Source organism: Simochromis diagramma, unplaced genomic scaffold (assembly GCF_900408965.1).
Source record: "Simochromis diagramma unplaced genomic scaffold, fSimDia1.1 OVJJ01000205.1, whole genome shotgun sequence".
In the NCBI taxonomy this organism is placed as follows: domain Eukaryota; kingdom Metazoa; phylum Chordata; class Actinopteri; order Cichliformes; family Cichlidae; genus Simochromis; species Simochromis diagramma.
In genome coordinates this window covers 5889255-5906439 of record NW_024386782.1, presented here as the reverse complement: position 1 = coordinate 5906439, position 17185 = coordinate 5889255, and the positions used below count along the sequence as shown (strand labels likewise).

Genomic DNA, 17185 nt, shown 5'->3' with positions numbered 1-17185 from the left:
TGGAGGAGCATGGTGGTGGTGCTCTTGGACTGTTATGCTGTCAGTGATACTAGTACATTCAACAAAGTGTTTAGAATAATGAAGGAGTGCTACCTCCATATTCTTCAACATAACCTGAGATCAACAGCCAGAAGCTTGGACGTAATTGGGTGCTTGGACAATCATCCTAAACTTGGATCTGGTTTTGGAATGAATATAGCAGGCTAACATTAAGCTTGTGGAATGACCTTTTTAAAAGCCTTGGCTTCGACCCTGTTGAAAATTTGTGGACTATACTTAAAGCCAAGTGATGCCAGGAAACCAACTAATTTAAATGAACTCTACCAATTCTGTATTTAATCAAATATTAGTGGCGATGTAGGTATACCTTTGAGCTTATACGTGTACTTTTGACCTTGTGTGGATAATTCTTATTTTTTAAAGTCATTAAAGATGGATACTGTACAATCATTTCATCCTGGAAAAAGAACATCCATCCATCCATCCATCCATCCATCCATCTTCATCCGCTTTATCCGGGGCCGGGTCGCGGGGGCAGCAGCCTAAGCAAAGAGGCCCAGACCTCCCTCTCCCCAGCCACCTCCTCCAGCTTATCCGGGGGAATACCAAGGCGTTCCCAGGCCAGCCGAGAGATATAATCTCTCCAGCGTGTCCTGGGTCTGCCCCGGGGCCTCCTCCCGGTGGGACATGCCTGGAACACCTCACCCAGGAGGCGCCCAGGGGGCATCCTTGTCAGATGCCCGAACCACCTCAGCTGGCTCCTTTCGATGTGGAGCAGCAGCTGCTCTACTCTGAGCCCCTCCCGGATGGCCGAACTTCTCACCCTATCTCTAAGGGAGAGGCCAGCCACCCTTCGGAGGAAGCTCATTTCTGCCGCTTGTATCCGCGATCTCGTTCTTTCGGTCACTACCCACAGCTCGTGGCCATAGGTGAGGGTAGGGACAAAACCCTTCGCGAGGAAAAAGAACAATTCAAAGAAATTATTAAAAGCCCCAAATTGCCATGACATTCACACCCATCTGTATGTAAACTTCTTACACCAATAGTAAATGTAAGTAAATCTTCCATCTTTGAATAATGAATCACACTCTTTGCAAGTACAACAACTTACCACCGATAAGTTTATTTTGCAGTCAATTTTACACAACTGGAGACATGAATGTTGGACACCAGAACGCTTGTTACACATGGCACACTGTCACAGGTAGAACTTAACTTTGATGAAAGTTCATAGATATTTTTTCTTCATTAAACTGAGAATTTACATATATTTAAATGCTTGTCATTACATACACATGCATACAGATTACAGTCTCCAACTTTCAAACACAGACGCACACACACACACACACACACACTGAAAACTGGTACATAAAGAAATGTACAAAATCACAGCCACAAACACTGCAGGTCTTAGTCAAGAGGTCCACCCGTGTGCCAAAAGTATGCATACATGATAAAGAAAAGACATCATTTGTACACTATGGCAAATTTATAGCAGGCAACATTTAAGAGCAGCTGAGCGACAACGGTACATTCAATTCATTGGCAATCAAGACTTAACATACACTCAAAACATCATAAAACCGGCTCAACAAGCACAACCGCCAAAGTAACAGCATCTTAACACAGAGATATGCCACATAGAATAATTACAGTCAAAATATTTTTTTAATCAGTTTTAGAAACACTCATTTACTTTTTTTTTTTTTTGCAGAAAGTTAAATGAGATTGATGCTAAAAATGCTGGCAAAAAGACAAGATATTAGCTTGCTGTCCAGGTAGCTTATTTAGCTAAGGGGAGGGGGGGTTCTCTTCTAGTAAAAAAAGTCACTTCCAACTAGTAGAAATCTACTAGGTATGGGAAACAGCCTTTTAGGTTTATTCATAAATTATATATATTGTATTTTTGGTCTGGGTATAAAATAGGGAGTTAAATGAGGATCAGAGGCTAGCTGTTTCCCTAATCACTGGATATAGCTTCTTTTTCTAGCATACAGATATAAGCGTGTTATCACGCTATTATATATCTCTATATATAATATAAAAAAAAAATATCAGGGTTTCTCTTTGATACATTAGTTTGTTATAATAATTCTAAAATAAATGCAAGAAGAGGTTTATGAAAAGCAGTGTGGTCTCTTTTAGCCAAAATTTAGCTAAAAGCTACAATGCTCAGTTTTCCTCTAGTGCTAAGAATCAAAACAAATTCTCCAGATTTCCTCTAATCTCACAGTATGGTTAAAAACTGACACAGTTCACAGTTCACTAAAGTCAAGGGGAGGAATTTGAGATATGGCATGACAGAAAAACACATATCTCTACATTGAAAAAACAAAACAATGTTAATTTAAGTTTTATTATGGACATCAAAATGTTGGGCTTGTCACAAAAACAGATGTAGAAAAAGAATAAAAATATGGCATATAAGCATCTCTACCCCCTATCCTACATTTCTAAACATGAGCAAAACAGTGCCTGTCAAAACTGTCCACTCTCCTTAACATTTTACTGCCACCCTGTGGTAGACAAATACACAGCACGGAAATGAGCAAGGAGTCATTTTTACTCATCTTTTTTTCACATACAGTAACAGCTTTGAGACATGGTCGTTTACATCTGAGCTGTTTAACACTCAGAGTGACGGCTGGTGATAGAAACACTTAAGCAGCAGCAGAGTGTTTGTGTTTAAAGTCACACTCTCTTACACACTTTGTGTTTTGTCTGTTGCAGTTGTTCCACCTCTAAAAATCTATTTGAATAAAATCATGTCCCCTGTCTGTTGTCCTCACTCTACTGTCCACAAGCTGCAAAGATGATGCATTTGATATAATGTTACTTTTCAGAGGTTGCATCTGCTTCTTGTGTTGAGAGACTTTGCTATGCATCTCCCACTCTCACTTCTTATGACACTACATTTATGGCACTTAGACCAAGAACACCACATCACTCAAAATAATGAAATCATACATTAGAACCACAACTATGTTTTATGCACAAAAAAGCATGTATACTGTACATATAGTCACTTTACATGGCACCATTTCATGGAAAATAAATATACATCCTTATCTGTAAAGTATCTTCAATTCATTGTTCAAAGATACTACATTCTTAGAATCCAACTATGATGGTACATAAAATAAATATGGTGAAAAAATTATTTTTGTTTACATCATTTCACATTTTATTCTATTAAATAATTTTCCCACTTGTACAATTATTGTTTCTCAGCCTGTTTTTTGCACAAACAAAACAGAAAAATGAGCAAAAATCAGCGATTGTCAAGAGCTGTCACATTAAAGCCTTTAATGTTGACTGTTACACCACTTGTTTTTTTTTGTTTTGTTTTGAAGCCATTTATGTTTCATGTTGCTGCTAAAATGAGTGTTGTAGATACATCATGGCTGTAAACCAAGAGATAAATAAAATAAATAAAAATTATGGAAAACTACACAGCAGGACTCTTTTTACACTGTGTGTAAGTTAATAAACTGACAATGATGAGAAATTCACTAATAAAGTTTTGAGACACACAATGGAAAAAAGCATATTTTCTTCAATCTACACTGAAATCCACCACTCTGTACATTCTTTAAATTGACTCGCTGCACCTTTAGATTACCTGTAAAAATGTAAAAATGATAGCTATTTGTGACCGACTAGGCACTTTGGAATATGAGCGTAGGATGGTTAAAATTAGAGTAGGAACAATTTATTATGGCACAATGGTCTCAAGCTTGGAGGAAAGAGATCAAGAGACAATGAAATCTGTTATGTTCAAGAGCATGTTGACAGTGGGAATCTCTCCCTTACAATAAAACGATGTACATTTAAACTCATGGCACTATGAAGAGCTTTGGGTGAAAGCATCCACTATATGGCACGTGTACTGTTTATGTTCACAGTTTGCAAAAAAAATCTGTCTGAAAAGGGAAAAGGGGACTCGAGCTCCACTAGTAGAGCAGCTAAAGGCTCTAGTTGGTTCAGATAGTAGATCAGTGGTTCCCAACCTTTCTGATCTGTAACCACTTAAAACAAAACTAAGTCAACTCACAACCCATCATCACACTCTGTGAGGACAGGCTGCTTATTTTAAGCATCAAGATGAGGAACTAGAAGGAAAAACAAACCAATATTAATGTCCACATTATGGCTAACATCTCACAGTCCCTCTAATTCAATCTAATCTTGGGATTCCCAAGGTTGGGAAACACTGTTCGTTCACATCTCTTTTATATATACTGTATGTGTTTTTATTTTTCATTTCATACAAAAAATAGTCCAGACTAGAGTGGGCAGGATCTTCTGGGTCCTCTGGATATGGGATGTAGTCTACAGATCTGGGCTCCAGTTCCTTTTATTTGAAAAGGTCATAACAATACTGCGTTATCCTAAATAAAGAAATTCTGATCTAGACACTAAAAGTCACTATTTACACAATCCATGAGTTGTTTTTTTTTTTCTTTATATATAAGTTATATTTTGACATACTCTGTACTTACGGCTGAAAGTAGAAAATGTTTAAATTCAAGACAAAACATTTAAACAATGAGCATTTTTTACAAGCAAGGCGAACGTTTGGTTGATAATTAACTTTGGGCTGTAATGAAATCCAGTCAGGCAACCAGTTTGGCACTTTGAAGCACATTTACTTTACACCAACAGCCAAATATGACCCCATACTTTATGTCAAGCTATTTATTTCTTAAAATGTATTATTATTATTATTTTAATAGTGTCTCTTGTGGCACCATCTCCTATCTGAATGTAAATAAAACAATAAAAGGAGGAAATATTATATAAAGAGATTTTAAATCAATAAAATGTAATTTAAGTTGTGCAAAAATATTCATTTTAAGTCATTAATCATAAAAATTGCAACCTAAAGTAGTCTAAGGTAGTGAGATAAATTAAATATATTACTTCAATATTAAATTATAAAGACATAAAATCTCCAGTAAATGTTTTCAGAAAGATTCATTTTCTAAAGGTGAATTAACTACATGCAAGAGGTTTGAGGGGCCACTTTGGTCTGCTCTGGTTGGTCTGATGTAGGTAAGTGGAACGGCACCTTGAAGTTGATTCTAGCAAATCAGATGCTCAGGTCGGGAGGCTGATGTTGGCATTCTCCGCCAGCGGGCTCGACATGCGTATCTGCGAGCTGCTCTTGCTGAGGATCGACAGTTGAGTCCCGCCGTTCACTCCACTGCTGGCCAACGAAGGATGCCTCTGCTGCTTCAGGTCCACAGCAAAGTACCGGTTCACCGTCCAGCTGCGCCATTTCCTCTTGATCTCCGATTGCACCTTCAGGGAGAAACTTCACAAGGTCATTTTTAATGTACTTTAAGCTGTACCAGCTCCATGAAAAGGTACAGTAAAGGTGAGGTTTTTAGAAAGAAGAGTTTCCTAACGTGATCTAGAGCGTTCGAAAGACATGCACGCATGCCAACTTTTTGGGATTTGGGACTGTAATATAACATGGCTTTTATAATAGATAATAATTCCAACGTTTTATGTATCAGGACATAGTATTAAAAAAAATCTGGTTCTTAGCAGGTATTAAAATTAAGTAAATATGAATAATGCAGAAGTTGTGTATGAAAAACTATCTATACCTTTTCCGCTTCCTGAGGAATTAACAGGGTAAGTAGCAGTGAGGTACTGATAATTGAATGACCTTAATTATCTGATAACCAGCAAGTGTGAGCACCTCTATAAAAAGACTTATTTTGACTTTTCAGGTTCTTGTGTTTTCCAGAGGAAAGACATTGGCAACCAACTTAAATAAGCAATTGTTGCTGCTGCTCAATCTGGAAAGAGTTATAAGGTCAACAAACTCAAGTCCATCATTCTACAGTGAGAAAAAATATTCAAAAGTGGAAAACAACCAAGACAATATCCCAATGTCTGACCATGCAGTGCTCAGAGAAACTGCAAAAACCCCAAGACCCAGCATCTCTCTCTTTATGGATCTCAGCATGTTAAATGTTAAAGATCATGACAGTACTATCAGAAAAGTATAATAAATATGGCCTGTTTCAAAGAGTTGCGAAGAGGAAGCCTCAGTTTAGTTTTTGCAAAACTGCATCTGAACAAACCAAAAGACATCTGGAACAAAGTGGAGTGTGTGTTCTTGTTTATCTGTATTCAAATAATTTTCGAACCTGGTAAGGACAGAATATTTTTTTATTATGTCCTGATATATAAAACGTTAGAACTGAAACACTTTTAAAGTTTCTTATTTAAAATTACTTTATTTTTTAAATTATAGCTGATCTGGGGAAAATATGGAAAAAGGTCATCAGTTCTCAGAAGGCACACTTTTTTCAACACTGGCCAGTATTTACCAACTAATGCTTTACATAAATATAAAATAACTCATTAGATTTTTAATATTTCTTACACTATATGATTAAACAGACAGATTGCTTATGCATCACTTGCAGATGCTTCATGGGAGAAGTTATACTATCTGTCCTCATATTTGCTTACAACTAAAATATTGTATATTATACAAAATTTATTAAATGGTGATAAAATTTATATTAAGTTATATTAATTTGGGTAGGATTATAAGCACAGAGATTCATCCTGAAATTGCAAGCACAAGAACTATTATAAAAAATACTATGAAGAAGTGAGCGTGTATATGAATAAATAAGGGGGAAGCTTACCTCTCCATTGAGGAAACAGTAGAGGACAGCCACCACAAAGCCCTGAGGAGGAGGATGGAGAGAAAATTGAAAGAGAAATGAGAGAAAATTTGCTTGAGATTCAGTTTAATCTAACTGTGGTAATATATACATTTAATATAATCAAGCAACACTTATAACAGCTGTGCTATATATGTATAGCACTGATGTTATAAGCACTGTAAGAGAAAAGAAAGAGGAAAACTGACTTCTGCTTTTGCTGTGCACAACATACAGGTCTCTTCAATATTTGGGATGTTAAATGTATATCAAAGTACATTATTTGGAAAAATTGGCCACCAGCAGTTAGTTTTACCTACAACTAATGGTTATATTTACATCGACCATTTTGTAAGTGACCAGGCTGATAAGACATATCTGCCACAGATACCCGTCTCTGTCAGTTTACTGCCAGCTAAGGTGACCAAGGCCTAACAAAATGCATGACAAAAAGCCATAATTTTTTTTTAAAAAAATGAACAAAACCATTATAAGGTTTGGCATTTTATCTTTCTCATCAAATAAATACTATACGCATAAAATAAATGTTCAACTGTTCCCGAGAAGGAGCACTTCCTGGATTCAAACTGCTTCTGTTTAAGGTGTTCTTTGAAAAGGATAAACATACGCTAAATCCTCAAAGAACTCCAAGGCACTTTCTTTTCCAATAAAATTTAAAATGCCTTCTCCCATCACCCTTTGATGACTTAGCACAAAATAAATCAAATGCAAATGAAGGTAAAGGGTTAACCTGCACTAGGAAGATGATGACAGCCGTGCCTGCTTTTCGTTAGAAAAAGGACAGACTTAGAAAAGCCTATCATGAACTCTCAACTTTAGAAAAATAGAGCCAGTAAAATTGTGGACCATTGTATCTACATGTAGCTTTACTTTAACAAAAACAATTGTCTATAAATGTGTTCCTCAGTGTGCTGTCAAAAATGTAAAAACACAAAAGTAATTGACTACCTAGCATGTTAGCTGATCACCCCCTAATGGCATCTTATTGGATGAAACAAACAAAATAATTTAAGTGAGTCACTGAAGATATTTTAGTCTTTTTTTCATCATTACTGATGCTGATCTTTCACTGATAAACACATTTCCTCCTGGCATCGGAGACAATATAGAATAATTGTTTCCATCTATTTTATCCTTTTATAAATCCAGTTTAATTGCTGCAGGGCTCATTTTAACGGCATTGTGTTTAACTGCATGTAGCTTTATAGCATTAATTTGTTATTCTTACTGCTTAATGTGCTGCCCAATATTACTTTCACAGTTTCACAACTGCTTCCAGTAAAAAGGCTTTATGGGGTATGTACTTAGCTCCTCTTCACTTTTCATAGCTGTTGATAATGACTGCAGAAGATAACTTTTGGATATTACTAAAACTCTCCTTAAGATCCTGCTATATCTTCTATATTCAAATGATTTACTGTCCCATTACGTTCACTCATTCATCATCTGGGATCTCTTCTTTAAGTAAAACTGGATGATGAAGGAGCTGCAGGAGTGTACCTGGAAGGATCCAAGGCCCAGCTCGAACACAAGCCTCTCCCTCTTGCTGACATCTTCAGGTGAGAAGGCGAACACGGTGTAGTGAATACCAAAGAGAGGGATGAGCAGGAGGGTGGAGCGTGCCAGACGCCTGAACAAACAACAACAAACAGTTTAATGAGATTGAGTGAGACACAAATCAAAGTTGTTTTAATGTAGATTTACTGGAGCTGGTCAGGTGACGCTAGAGATGCATTGCTGATGTAATGCTGTGCCACATTTCACTACTATACTGTTTCTTAAATGTTTCATTAAGCCGCAAATTTATATATTGATATATTAAAAATATATTAAAATTTATATATTAATATAATAATATATTAATCCTCAGCTTTGTATAAAAAAAAGATGATTTCCTTAAATAAATACTTAAAGTGTTCGAGGTAAAGGCTGGTGGTATTCTGTATTTTTCTTAATGTCAACAAACCCACTGAAAAGACCAAAACCAACAACAAACTGCTTTGTTGCAGTCTAAAGCCCCTCATTTCTAGCCAGTATATATAAAAAAAGATCAATGATGTACTCCTGTTTTTAGATGAACTTTTTTTTAACAAGCACTACAGTTTATTTTCAGTTTCACATACACGGTCATGCATAAATAAATATTCTAATATTAGGTCAGAAGTAGTTGACTGGATTTGTTGACAGTCAGAAAAATAAAACAGCACCGCACATCCATTCTTAACTTTACGATTGAGGTTTATTTTAATGTATCAGTTCTTTTTAGGTCAAGACACCGGCAAGAACACACTCAACTGCCGCTGTGTTTGATACTTTATGGCAGTCACATGAAGCTGTGTCATTACACTGTGGCGTGTATGATGGAGCCAACAACACTGGCTGACGCACAATATCAACGGCACAATACAGACAAACACTTGGTGGACACAACTGTGCAAAACAGTGGTTTCTACAGTGCGCTCCAGTGTCGCCAGGGGTCCTTATGAAATAGTTTCACAACTAGAGTTTGACTCGTTTTCTTGCTGAGAGTTACAGGAGAAGGTCACCTGTTTATCTGTCCACTTAGTGTGACGCTAGCTTAGCACCTAAAGTGGGAATGGAGAAAGTGCACACTGTAAAAAGAAATCTCTAAAAATATATGTGATGTTTTGAAATGCAGAAATTTTCTACATACTGTTTTTTCTTAATATAAACTTACACTATTAAAAAAAATATTATTATTTTTAACAGTGCAAGTTCAGGTAACAAACGCTTATTTAGATATATCTGAATCCTCACAGCTCAATATTTAACACATTGTCTATATTTACCTGAATCTAAACTTTTTTTTTTGGCAGTTTATGGATTAAAAGTGTATAGTGAGGTTATACTGTTTACTCTTGTTTAGCTAATAAAAAGGTGTTGGTCATCCAACTCTGAGCAAGAAAACAAGTAAACAATATCCCAAAATGTCAAATTCTTTTAAATGTTTTATCATAATGGAAGGAGATATGCAACTAATAGTAACTATAATAATAAAAAACAGCACCAGAAATATAAATCTAAACAAACAGAAATTAACTGTAAATGAGTCCTTTCATAACTTATTGATTAGAACATTTTCAAAAGCATGAGCACTGATTAGATTTGTTCTGTTTTGTGAGTGAGGTAATGCATTTCTGAGCCTTGACAATTAAAAACCCCTAAAACTTTAAGAGCCCCTGGTGTAAGATACAAACACACACACACACACACACACATAGACACACACATGCAGTGAACACAAGACAGAAACTCACACACACACACACACACACACACACACACACACACACACACACACACACACACACACACACACACACACTTACAGTGTGATGGTGGATAACTCTGACATCCTGCACGAATGCTGAACAGCCTGTGTGGGCTCACTGAAGCATTTCTGAGCACAGCTGCTACACAGCACAAAGACAACACACAATACAACAAAGACAATGTCTTTAGGGACACAGACGCACAGTGTCACGCGCACACACATCTCCACACTCGGTCACGCACACTCAGGTCTAAGCTGCAGAAGACAAAAGTATTATCTGCTGGGCCTCCAAAGATACTATCCGATGGGAGGGGAGCAGGAGTGATGTCTGGGTACAGTACAACTCCATAATGAGGTTCAAACTTCCTGACACTGGGTTCTACAAATGAATCTGAAATTAAAAAAAAAAAATCTAGGCAGACATGTCAGAGGTTATCACAGAGTATTACAAAAAATGGCTGGATTTACATGTTTGTGACACTCACAAGAGAGAGAATAACCCTTGTGCAACATATGCATTAATATGTTAGCATCTATAAAAATATCACCCAGCTTTTAATATACAGATGATACCTTCTGTAGGGTCAGTTGGTTGTAGGTTTTGGTCTTTTGATGCTGGTTTTGGGATTTTTTGACAAGATGAAAAAAAGTAATAGTGCCAGCCTTAACTTAAAATTCTGAATCCTAGCTCTGTGAGTAGCAGGGTTGCAAGATCTAGAAAACTGCAGCAATCAAATTTATTAAAGCATAAATTCTTCATCCAAATTTTGACATTTTTGAACTCACGTTTAACCCCACCGATTGTAACTTACAGGTAAATGCTCGATTCATTTCCTCCGATATCAGGCGACTGCAGCTTCTGGACCAGGATCACGATTATTCCAATGAAGAGGACGAAATTGATCTGACATGAAACAGAAAATATTTTCACTGCGGTCAGTTGAACATTAGGTCTTTCCCTTCTCTGCTTGGTTTTCTTCCTCAGGAAGTAGCAAGCAGAGGTTGCTGGTTGCCTTTAAAACTGGTCTACTCAATCACACGCTTGTCTATAAAAAATTATTTTCCCTTTTGTTTCACACCACATTAGGATAGATAGGATTTAAACTGGGGCCACTGTAAGAAAGCCTTTGACATTTAGCTTTTGCATTTGCAGGTGAGCAAGTTAATAAAAGGAAAACTGAATGAGCAACCAGTAAGTGTCATACCATTATAGATGCCACCACAGGTCCTTTGATCACCCACCAGAGGGCAGTGTTCTCATTCGTATCCCAGCATCTGGAGGCCAACAGTACATTTCACTACTCATACACCATGCTTCAGACATTAGGTAATGCACAACCTCATAGTTTGCCAAACAATGAGCCAGGTTTCAATTATAATACACCAAATAGTCAAATTAGTGAGGAGGATTTAAAATAAAGGGAAAAACTCTCAATAACTGAGAATGAAAAACTGAGTTACAAACTTAGCTTAATACTATCAGATGGTTTTTGTTTTCTTACACTTGTATTACATCACATATTGTGCTCAAAAATGATGAAAAAGGATGCAATATCCGAGCACTCAACAGAGGCTTATTAACGTACCCAACAAAGGGAGAAATTTCATAATGGCAAAACATTATCAGTATTGTCATCAGTATTTTGTTAATAAGAATGGCTAAAACTTCTCATGTAAACATCACCAAACCTCTGTCAATATCAGTTACACTGATTACATTAATTACATTGTAAATTTCTTAATGAAAATATATTATTAAAAAATGATTTTAATAAAACTAAAAGAGGTTTTCTGGCCTGTGTGGCTAATAATATGACACCGGTGTTTATATAACAGTCCTGACGGTTCTTTGTGATCGTTAATAAGCAACTAGTTTCACATGTAAAAGAATTACAGGTGCCAGTGTTCACACATAAAAGAGGCTCCTGCTTAAAGGGCACCAAAAGCAAAAAAAGATAAAAATCATTGTAAAGGTGACCAATATTATAATCTATTGTAACATTATCTGATATTATCAAACAATGTATCTAATAATGTGTAATTATCTAATATAATATAAGAAGACCAGTATTAATGGATACTGATGGACAATTTATGATTTTTACTCCATGGCTCTTGAGCCCTGTTTGAAATGTATTCATAATAAATCAAATATTGGCTGATTCTGAAATCTAGAGCATAACTAATAGTTACTACAAAATCCAATAAATATTGTGTAATATAATGTATAATCTCTGCTTCTAAATTACAGTGGAAAAGTACTGTAAAGCAGCAGAAAGATTATATGCACTTAGTTTCAGTGACTAAAGGTGGGGAAGAGGAGTTCAGACATACCCAGTGTCATGAAAATGGAGCCTCAGAACAGCCCAAACAGTCACACAAATTGTGGGAGTTCCTGTAATCATGAAAAAAACAGAAATAAAAAAAACAGAAAAAGTAAAACAGAAATAAAATGCACAATGTTAATGTGACTGCCATAGTTCCTACTAGTCAAATCTCGTCTTTAGACATAAACATAGGAATCAAAAGGAATCATCCGATTTCAAAAGGCTATATTTTTAAAGTAATGAACAAATTTAAAATACATGTATATAAAGTTAAGGCACTCAACGTTTTTCCCTCCAGATGCACGGCTTATCTCAAAGTCAAGTCCAAGTCAAATATGTTTTTGCAAACATGTCTGAACAGCCACCGCTGTTGTTACATTACTTACCTGCAACCGCGTGAAACTCACGACTCTTCTCTGTCTAACAATATATGTTTTGATCGTTACCGGCGAACGGCCGTGGAATTAAAGCACTTCTGATATACTTTCTGATATACCCTGTATCAAAGGCTACAATCACAATCAGATTTGCGTATTTCCCTACTTCAGCTTTGTTTCGCCAATATTTAAAACATTTAATGGCAAATTTCACTAATCTCTCAAAGGCAAACAAACAGCTATAAAAAAGTTTAAACAAGACCTCAAGCAACTGAGAAAGAAAATACCACTTGCTTTAAAAAAATCTTTTATCAAAACTATACAGTGCAGAAGATATAATAGATAATAAACAAAATTTTAAATGGTAAACAGCACAAATTTTAAAATTCACAATCTGATTAGTAACTCAGCAATGGTCCCCTTTTGCCTAATTAATGTCTTTAATTCTTCGTGGGATAAAATTAACAAGGTACTGGAAACGTTCCTCACAGAGACTTTGGTCCATATTGACATGACAGCATAACATTCTCATTCCACCGCATCCCAAAGGTGATCTGTTGGACTGAGAATTGATGACTTTGAGTACAGTGAACTCTTTGTCATGTTCGAAAAACCAGTTTGAATTGATGGAAGAGGCCATCAGAAGATGGCAGTGTGGTCATAAAGTGACTGACATGGTTAGCAGTTTAAACAATGCTCAATTGGTACTAAGGAGCCCCAAAATGTCCTCCCCAGCATAACACCACCAGTAGTGTCAACCGTTGATACAAGGCAGAAAGATCCAAGCCTTCATTTTGTGTACACCAAATTCTGATTCATCCAAATGTAGCAGCAGAAATTGAGACTCATCAGAATGTGAGTTGTTGCTTCCTGTATTTAGCTGACAGGAGAGGTACCCAGTTTGGTCTCTGCTGCTGTAGCCCATCTGCTTCTCTTCTCTATTCTCTTCTGCATATTTGATTTATAACAACTGTTATTTGTTGTCTTCCCATCAGCTCAAAGCAGATTGGCAAATTTTCTCTGACCTCTGGCATCAACACGGCTCAGTGGATATTTTCTTGTCTTTTTTCAAAAACATTCTCTGTGAACCATCTAGAGCAGCGGTCCCCAACCCCCGGGCCTCGGACCGGTACCGGTCCGTGAGTCGTTTGGTACCGGGCCGCGAGAGTTGAGGCTCAGGTGTGAAATGTATGGTTTTCAGGGTTTTTATCGGTTTTCAGCGTTATTTTGTTATCTTTTTGATCGTTAACATGGTTTTCCTGGGTCTTTTCACGTGTGTTATGAATAAATCTTCTTTTTTTTGGTACCGGTACTAGTTTTATTTTGTTGTATTTTTCCGCGACACATTAAAGGCCGGTCCGTGAAAATATTGTCGGGCATAAACCGGTCTGTGGCGCAAAAAAGGTTGGAGACCGCTGATCTAGAGGTGGAGTATAGGAAAATCCCAACAAATGAGCTAGATAGATATTTGCACTAACAAGCTGTTAAACAGGAATATATAGTAAAAGGAATATAATAGTAATAAAATGGCCAGTCATGTAAATTAGTCACCACTTTATGGCAAAAATGATAATCAAGCAAAAATGTCTACTTACCCCACCCAACAATGGTATACCAGTAGAAGTAGCGTCTTTCAGGAAAGAAAGTCTCCACCAGCAGAGTGAAGAGATACAGACCTTCAATGAACAGCCAGAAATAGTTGGACATGACACAGTAATGGAAGAAAACCATCACTGCTTTACATGCCACCTGCATATGAAGACACGTTAGGAGATAAGTTGTGATTACCTATCTGTATGAAACAATTATTATCTTAGAAGATTCTGTACCAATATTAATCTAAACAAGAAAAATAATCTTCAAAATTTCAGTGAAGTTAATTATGATAATCTTGTTTCTTCTTCTCTAAACAGAAAAGTTGTGTTTAAATGGTCGGTCTTTATTCAAAAGCAATAGACCCCAAATGTCAGAGTGATATTATCCATGTAAACAACAAGGCGACAGCGCACCGCACAGGACGGTAATAACCCTAAATATTTAGCACGACCTGATGAGCTAATATGCAAATGATCTCCCCCAGCACCTACATGCCAGGCGAAGTGTCATGTGATGACACTGTGTTAATGACTAAAGTCCATATACACTGTGGGGTCAACCAATTACAGGACTGATCTGATTCTCTGTACTGCCATGACAATGACCTGTGATCACCATGGCAACAGTGGTAAAGTGTTTGAATTCAGAAAAAAAAAAAAAGAAACGGGAAAAAAAGGGCAAAGTAGCCATTGATATGTTAATAAGACTCTAGCAGAAGATTTCCACTGGTCTTGCTAAAGCCATTAGCGCATCTAATTAGGTTTATTTATCATGGCTGCTTAACAATAGTGAACAATGTATTCTTATCAGACAAAGGCTAAGAGCTTGTTCTGCATTTGTAATCAGGGAGTATTAGTCATCTAATAGCATGTTTGCTTTTGTAAAATTTGCATCTGATTGAAGTTCTTTCAAAGGTGAACGGCAAACAGGAAACGCTGGAGGAGACGTATTTCTCAGGCATTCTCGAGCTCTCGCTGTATCTCAAACAAAACAAGCCATATTTTTTTATGCCCATTTCTTTATAACCTGATTGGCTGGATTTTGGTGGTACACCCGATAAACCAGGACATGTATTTTACTGACTCTAGTGTGCACTTATTTTGTCAGAGCAGGGACTGTTTAGAATATTAAAGGCTTCAGCTTAAAACAATTGGCTTTAAATTAAAATTAATGATCTAATTAACCTTGGAAACTGAAAATTACCAATTTTTCATTAATCACTAAAACAGCAGTCACAATTGCTTCCCCTGGAAGTGATTAACACCACCAGCAGCCGGTGAAGTTTGTATTATGATGCCCACATAGTATATATATATATATTATATATGGTTGTTGTTACTGACTGTGTCCACGAAGCAATGGTCGCTGTCTTCCTGAGCGTACAACACGCCGTCCTTGATGAAGACTGAGATGGCTCTCAAAATGAAGGACACAAACAGATTCATGTGAATAAAGTTCCTGGTGCAGTGGAGCTTCCTGGAGAGATGAGAAAGGACATATACACATCTTTATCTTGTCTTTACATCTGTGCTCTGTTTAACCCTTCCAGCTCCGCGATGATTTAGAAATTACCACATGAAACCTTGTGGAATTCAATCTGAAAGCCTGTTCTTTGTGGGAGTTCCTGTAATCATGAAAAAAAACAGAAATAAAAAAAACAGAAAAAGTAAAACAGAAATAAAATGCACAATTAATGTGACTGCCATAGTTCCTACTAGTCAAATCTCGTCTTTCACTAAACATAGGAATCAAAAGGAATCATCCGATTCAAAAGGCTATATTTTTAAAGTAATGAACAAATTTAAAATACATGTATATAAAGTTAAGGCACTCAACGTTTTTCCTCCAGATGCACGGTTATCTCAAAGTCAGGTCCAAGTCAAATATGTTTTTGCAAACATGTCGAACAGCCACGCTGTTGTTACATTACTACCGGCAACCGCGTGAAACTCACGACTCTCTCTTGTCTACAATATATGTTTTGACGTTACCGGCGAACGGCCGGGGAATTAAAGCACTTCTGATAGACTTTCTGATATACCTGTATCAAAGGCTACAATCACAATCAGATTTGCGTATTTCCCTACTCAGCTTGTTTCGCCAATATTAAAACATTTAATGGCAAATTTCACTAATCTCTCAAAGGCAAACAACAGCATAAAAAAGTTTAAACAAGACCTCAAGCAACGTGAGAAAGAAAATACACTTGCTTTAAAAAAACTTTTATCAAAACTATACAGTGCAGAAGATTAATAGATAATAAACAAAATTTTAAATGGTAAACAGCACAAATTTAAAATTCACATCTGATTAGTAACTCAGCAATGGTCCCCTTTTGCCTAATTAAGCTTAATTCTTCGTGGGATAAAATTAACAAGGTACTGGAAACGTTCCTCACAGAGACTTGGGTCCATATTGACAGACAGCATAACATTCTCATTCCCCCGCATCCCAAAGGTGATCTGTTGGACTGAGAATGATGACTTTGAGTACAGTGAACCTTTGTCATGTTCGAAAAACCAGTTTTGAATTGATGGAAGAGGCCACAGAAGAGGGCAGTGGGGTCATAAAGTGACTGACAGGGTTAGCAGTTTAAACATAAACTTTAAGAGCCCCTGGTGTAAGATACAACACACACACACCACACACACACATAGACACACACATGCAGTGAACACAAGACAGAAACTCACACACGCACACACACACACACGCACACACACACACACACACACACACACACACACACACACTTACAGTGTGATGGTGGATAACTCTGACATCCTGCACGAATGCTGAACAGCCTGTGTGGCTCACTGAAGCATTTCTGAGCACAGCTGCTACACAGCACAAAGACAACACACAATACAACAA

At 36.9% G+C, this 17185-nt stretch overlaps 1 protein-coding gene across 1 annotated transcript in view; it reads right to left on the bottom strand.

Moving 5' to 3' along the window:
• Positions 1–1090: 1090 nt before the first annotated feature.
• The window catches only part of LOC120725578 (pituitary adenylate cyclase-activating polypeptide type I receptor-like), a 42615-nt gene continuing 26520 nt past the window's right edge, over positions 1091–17185 (bottom strand). Inside the window, exons 12-15 of the mRNA XM_040018617.1 lie at positions 10067–10150; positions 8217–8346; positions 6678–6719; positions 1091–5307 (exon numbers count right to left, since the gene is read on the bottom strand). Coding sequence (XP_039874551.1) covers positions 5104–5307; positions 6678–6719; positions 8217–8346; positions 10067–10150 — 460 coding nt within the window. The 3' untranslated portion in view covers positions 1091–5103. The remainder of the gene's footprint in view (positions 5308–6677; positions 6720–8216; positions 8347–10066; positions 10151–17185) is intronic.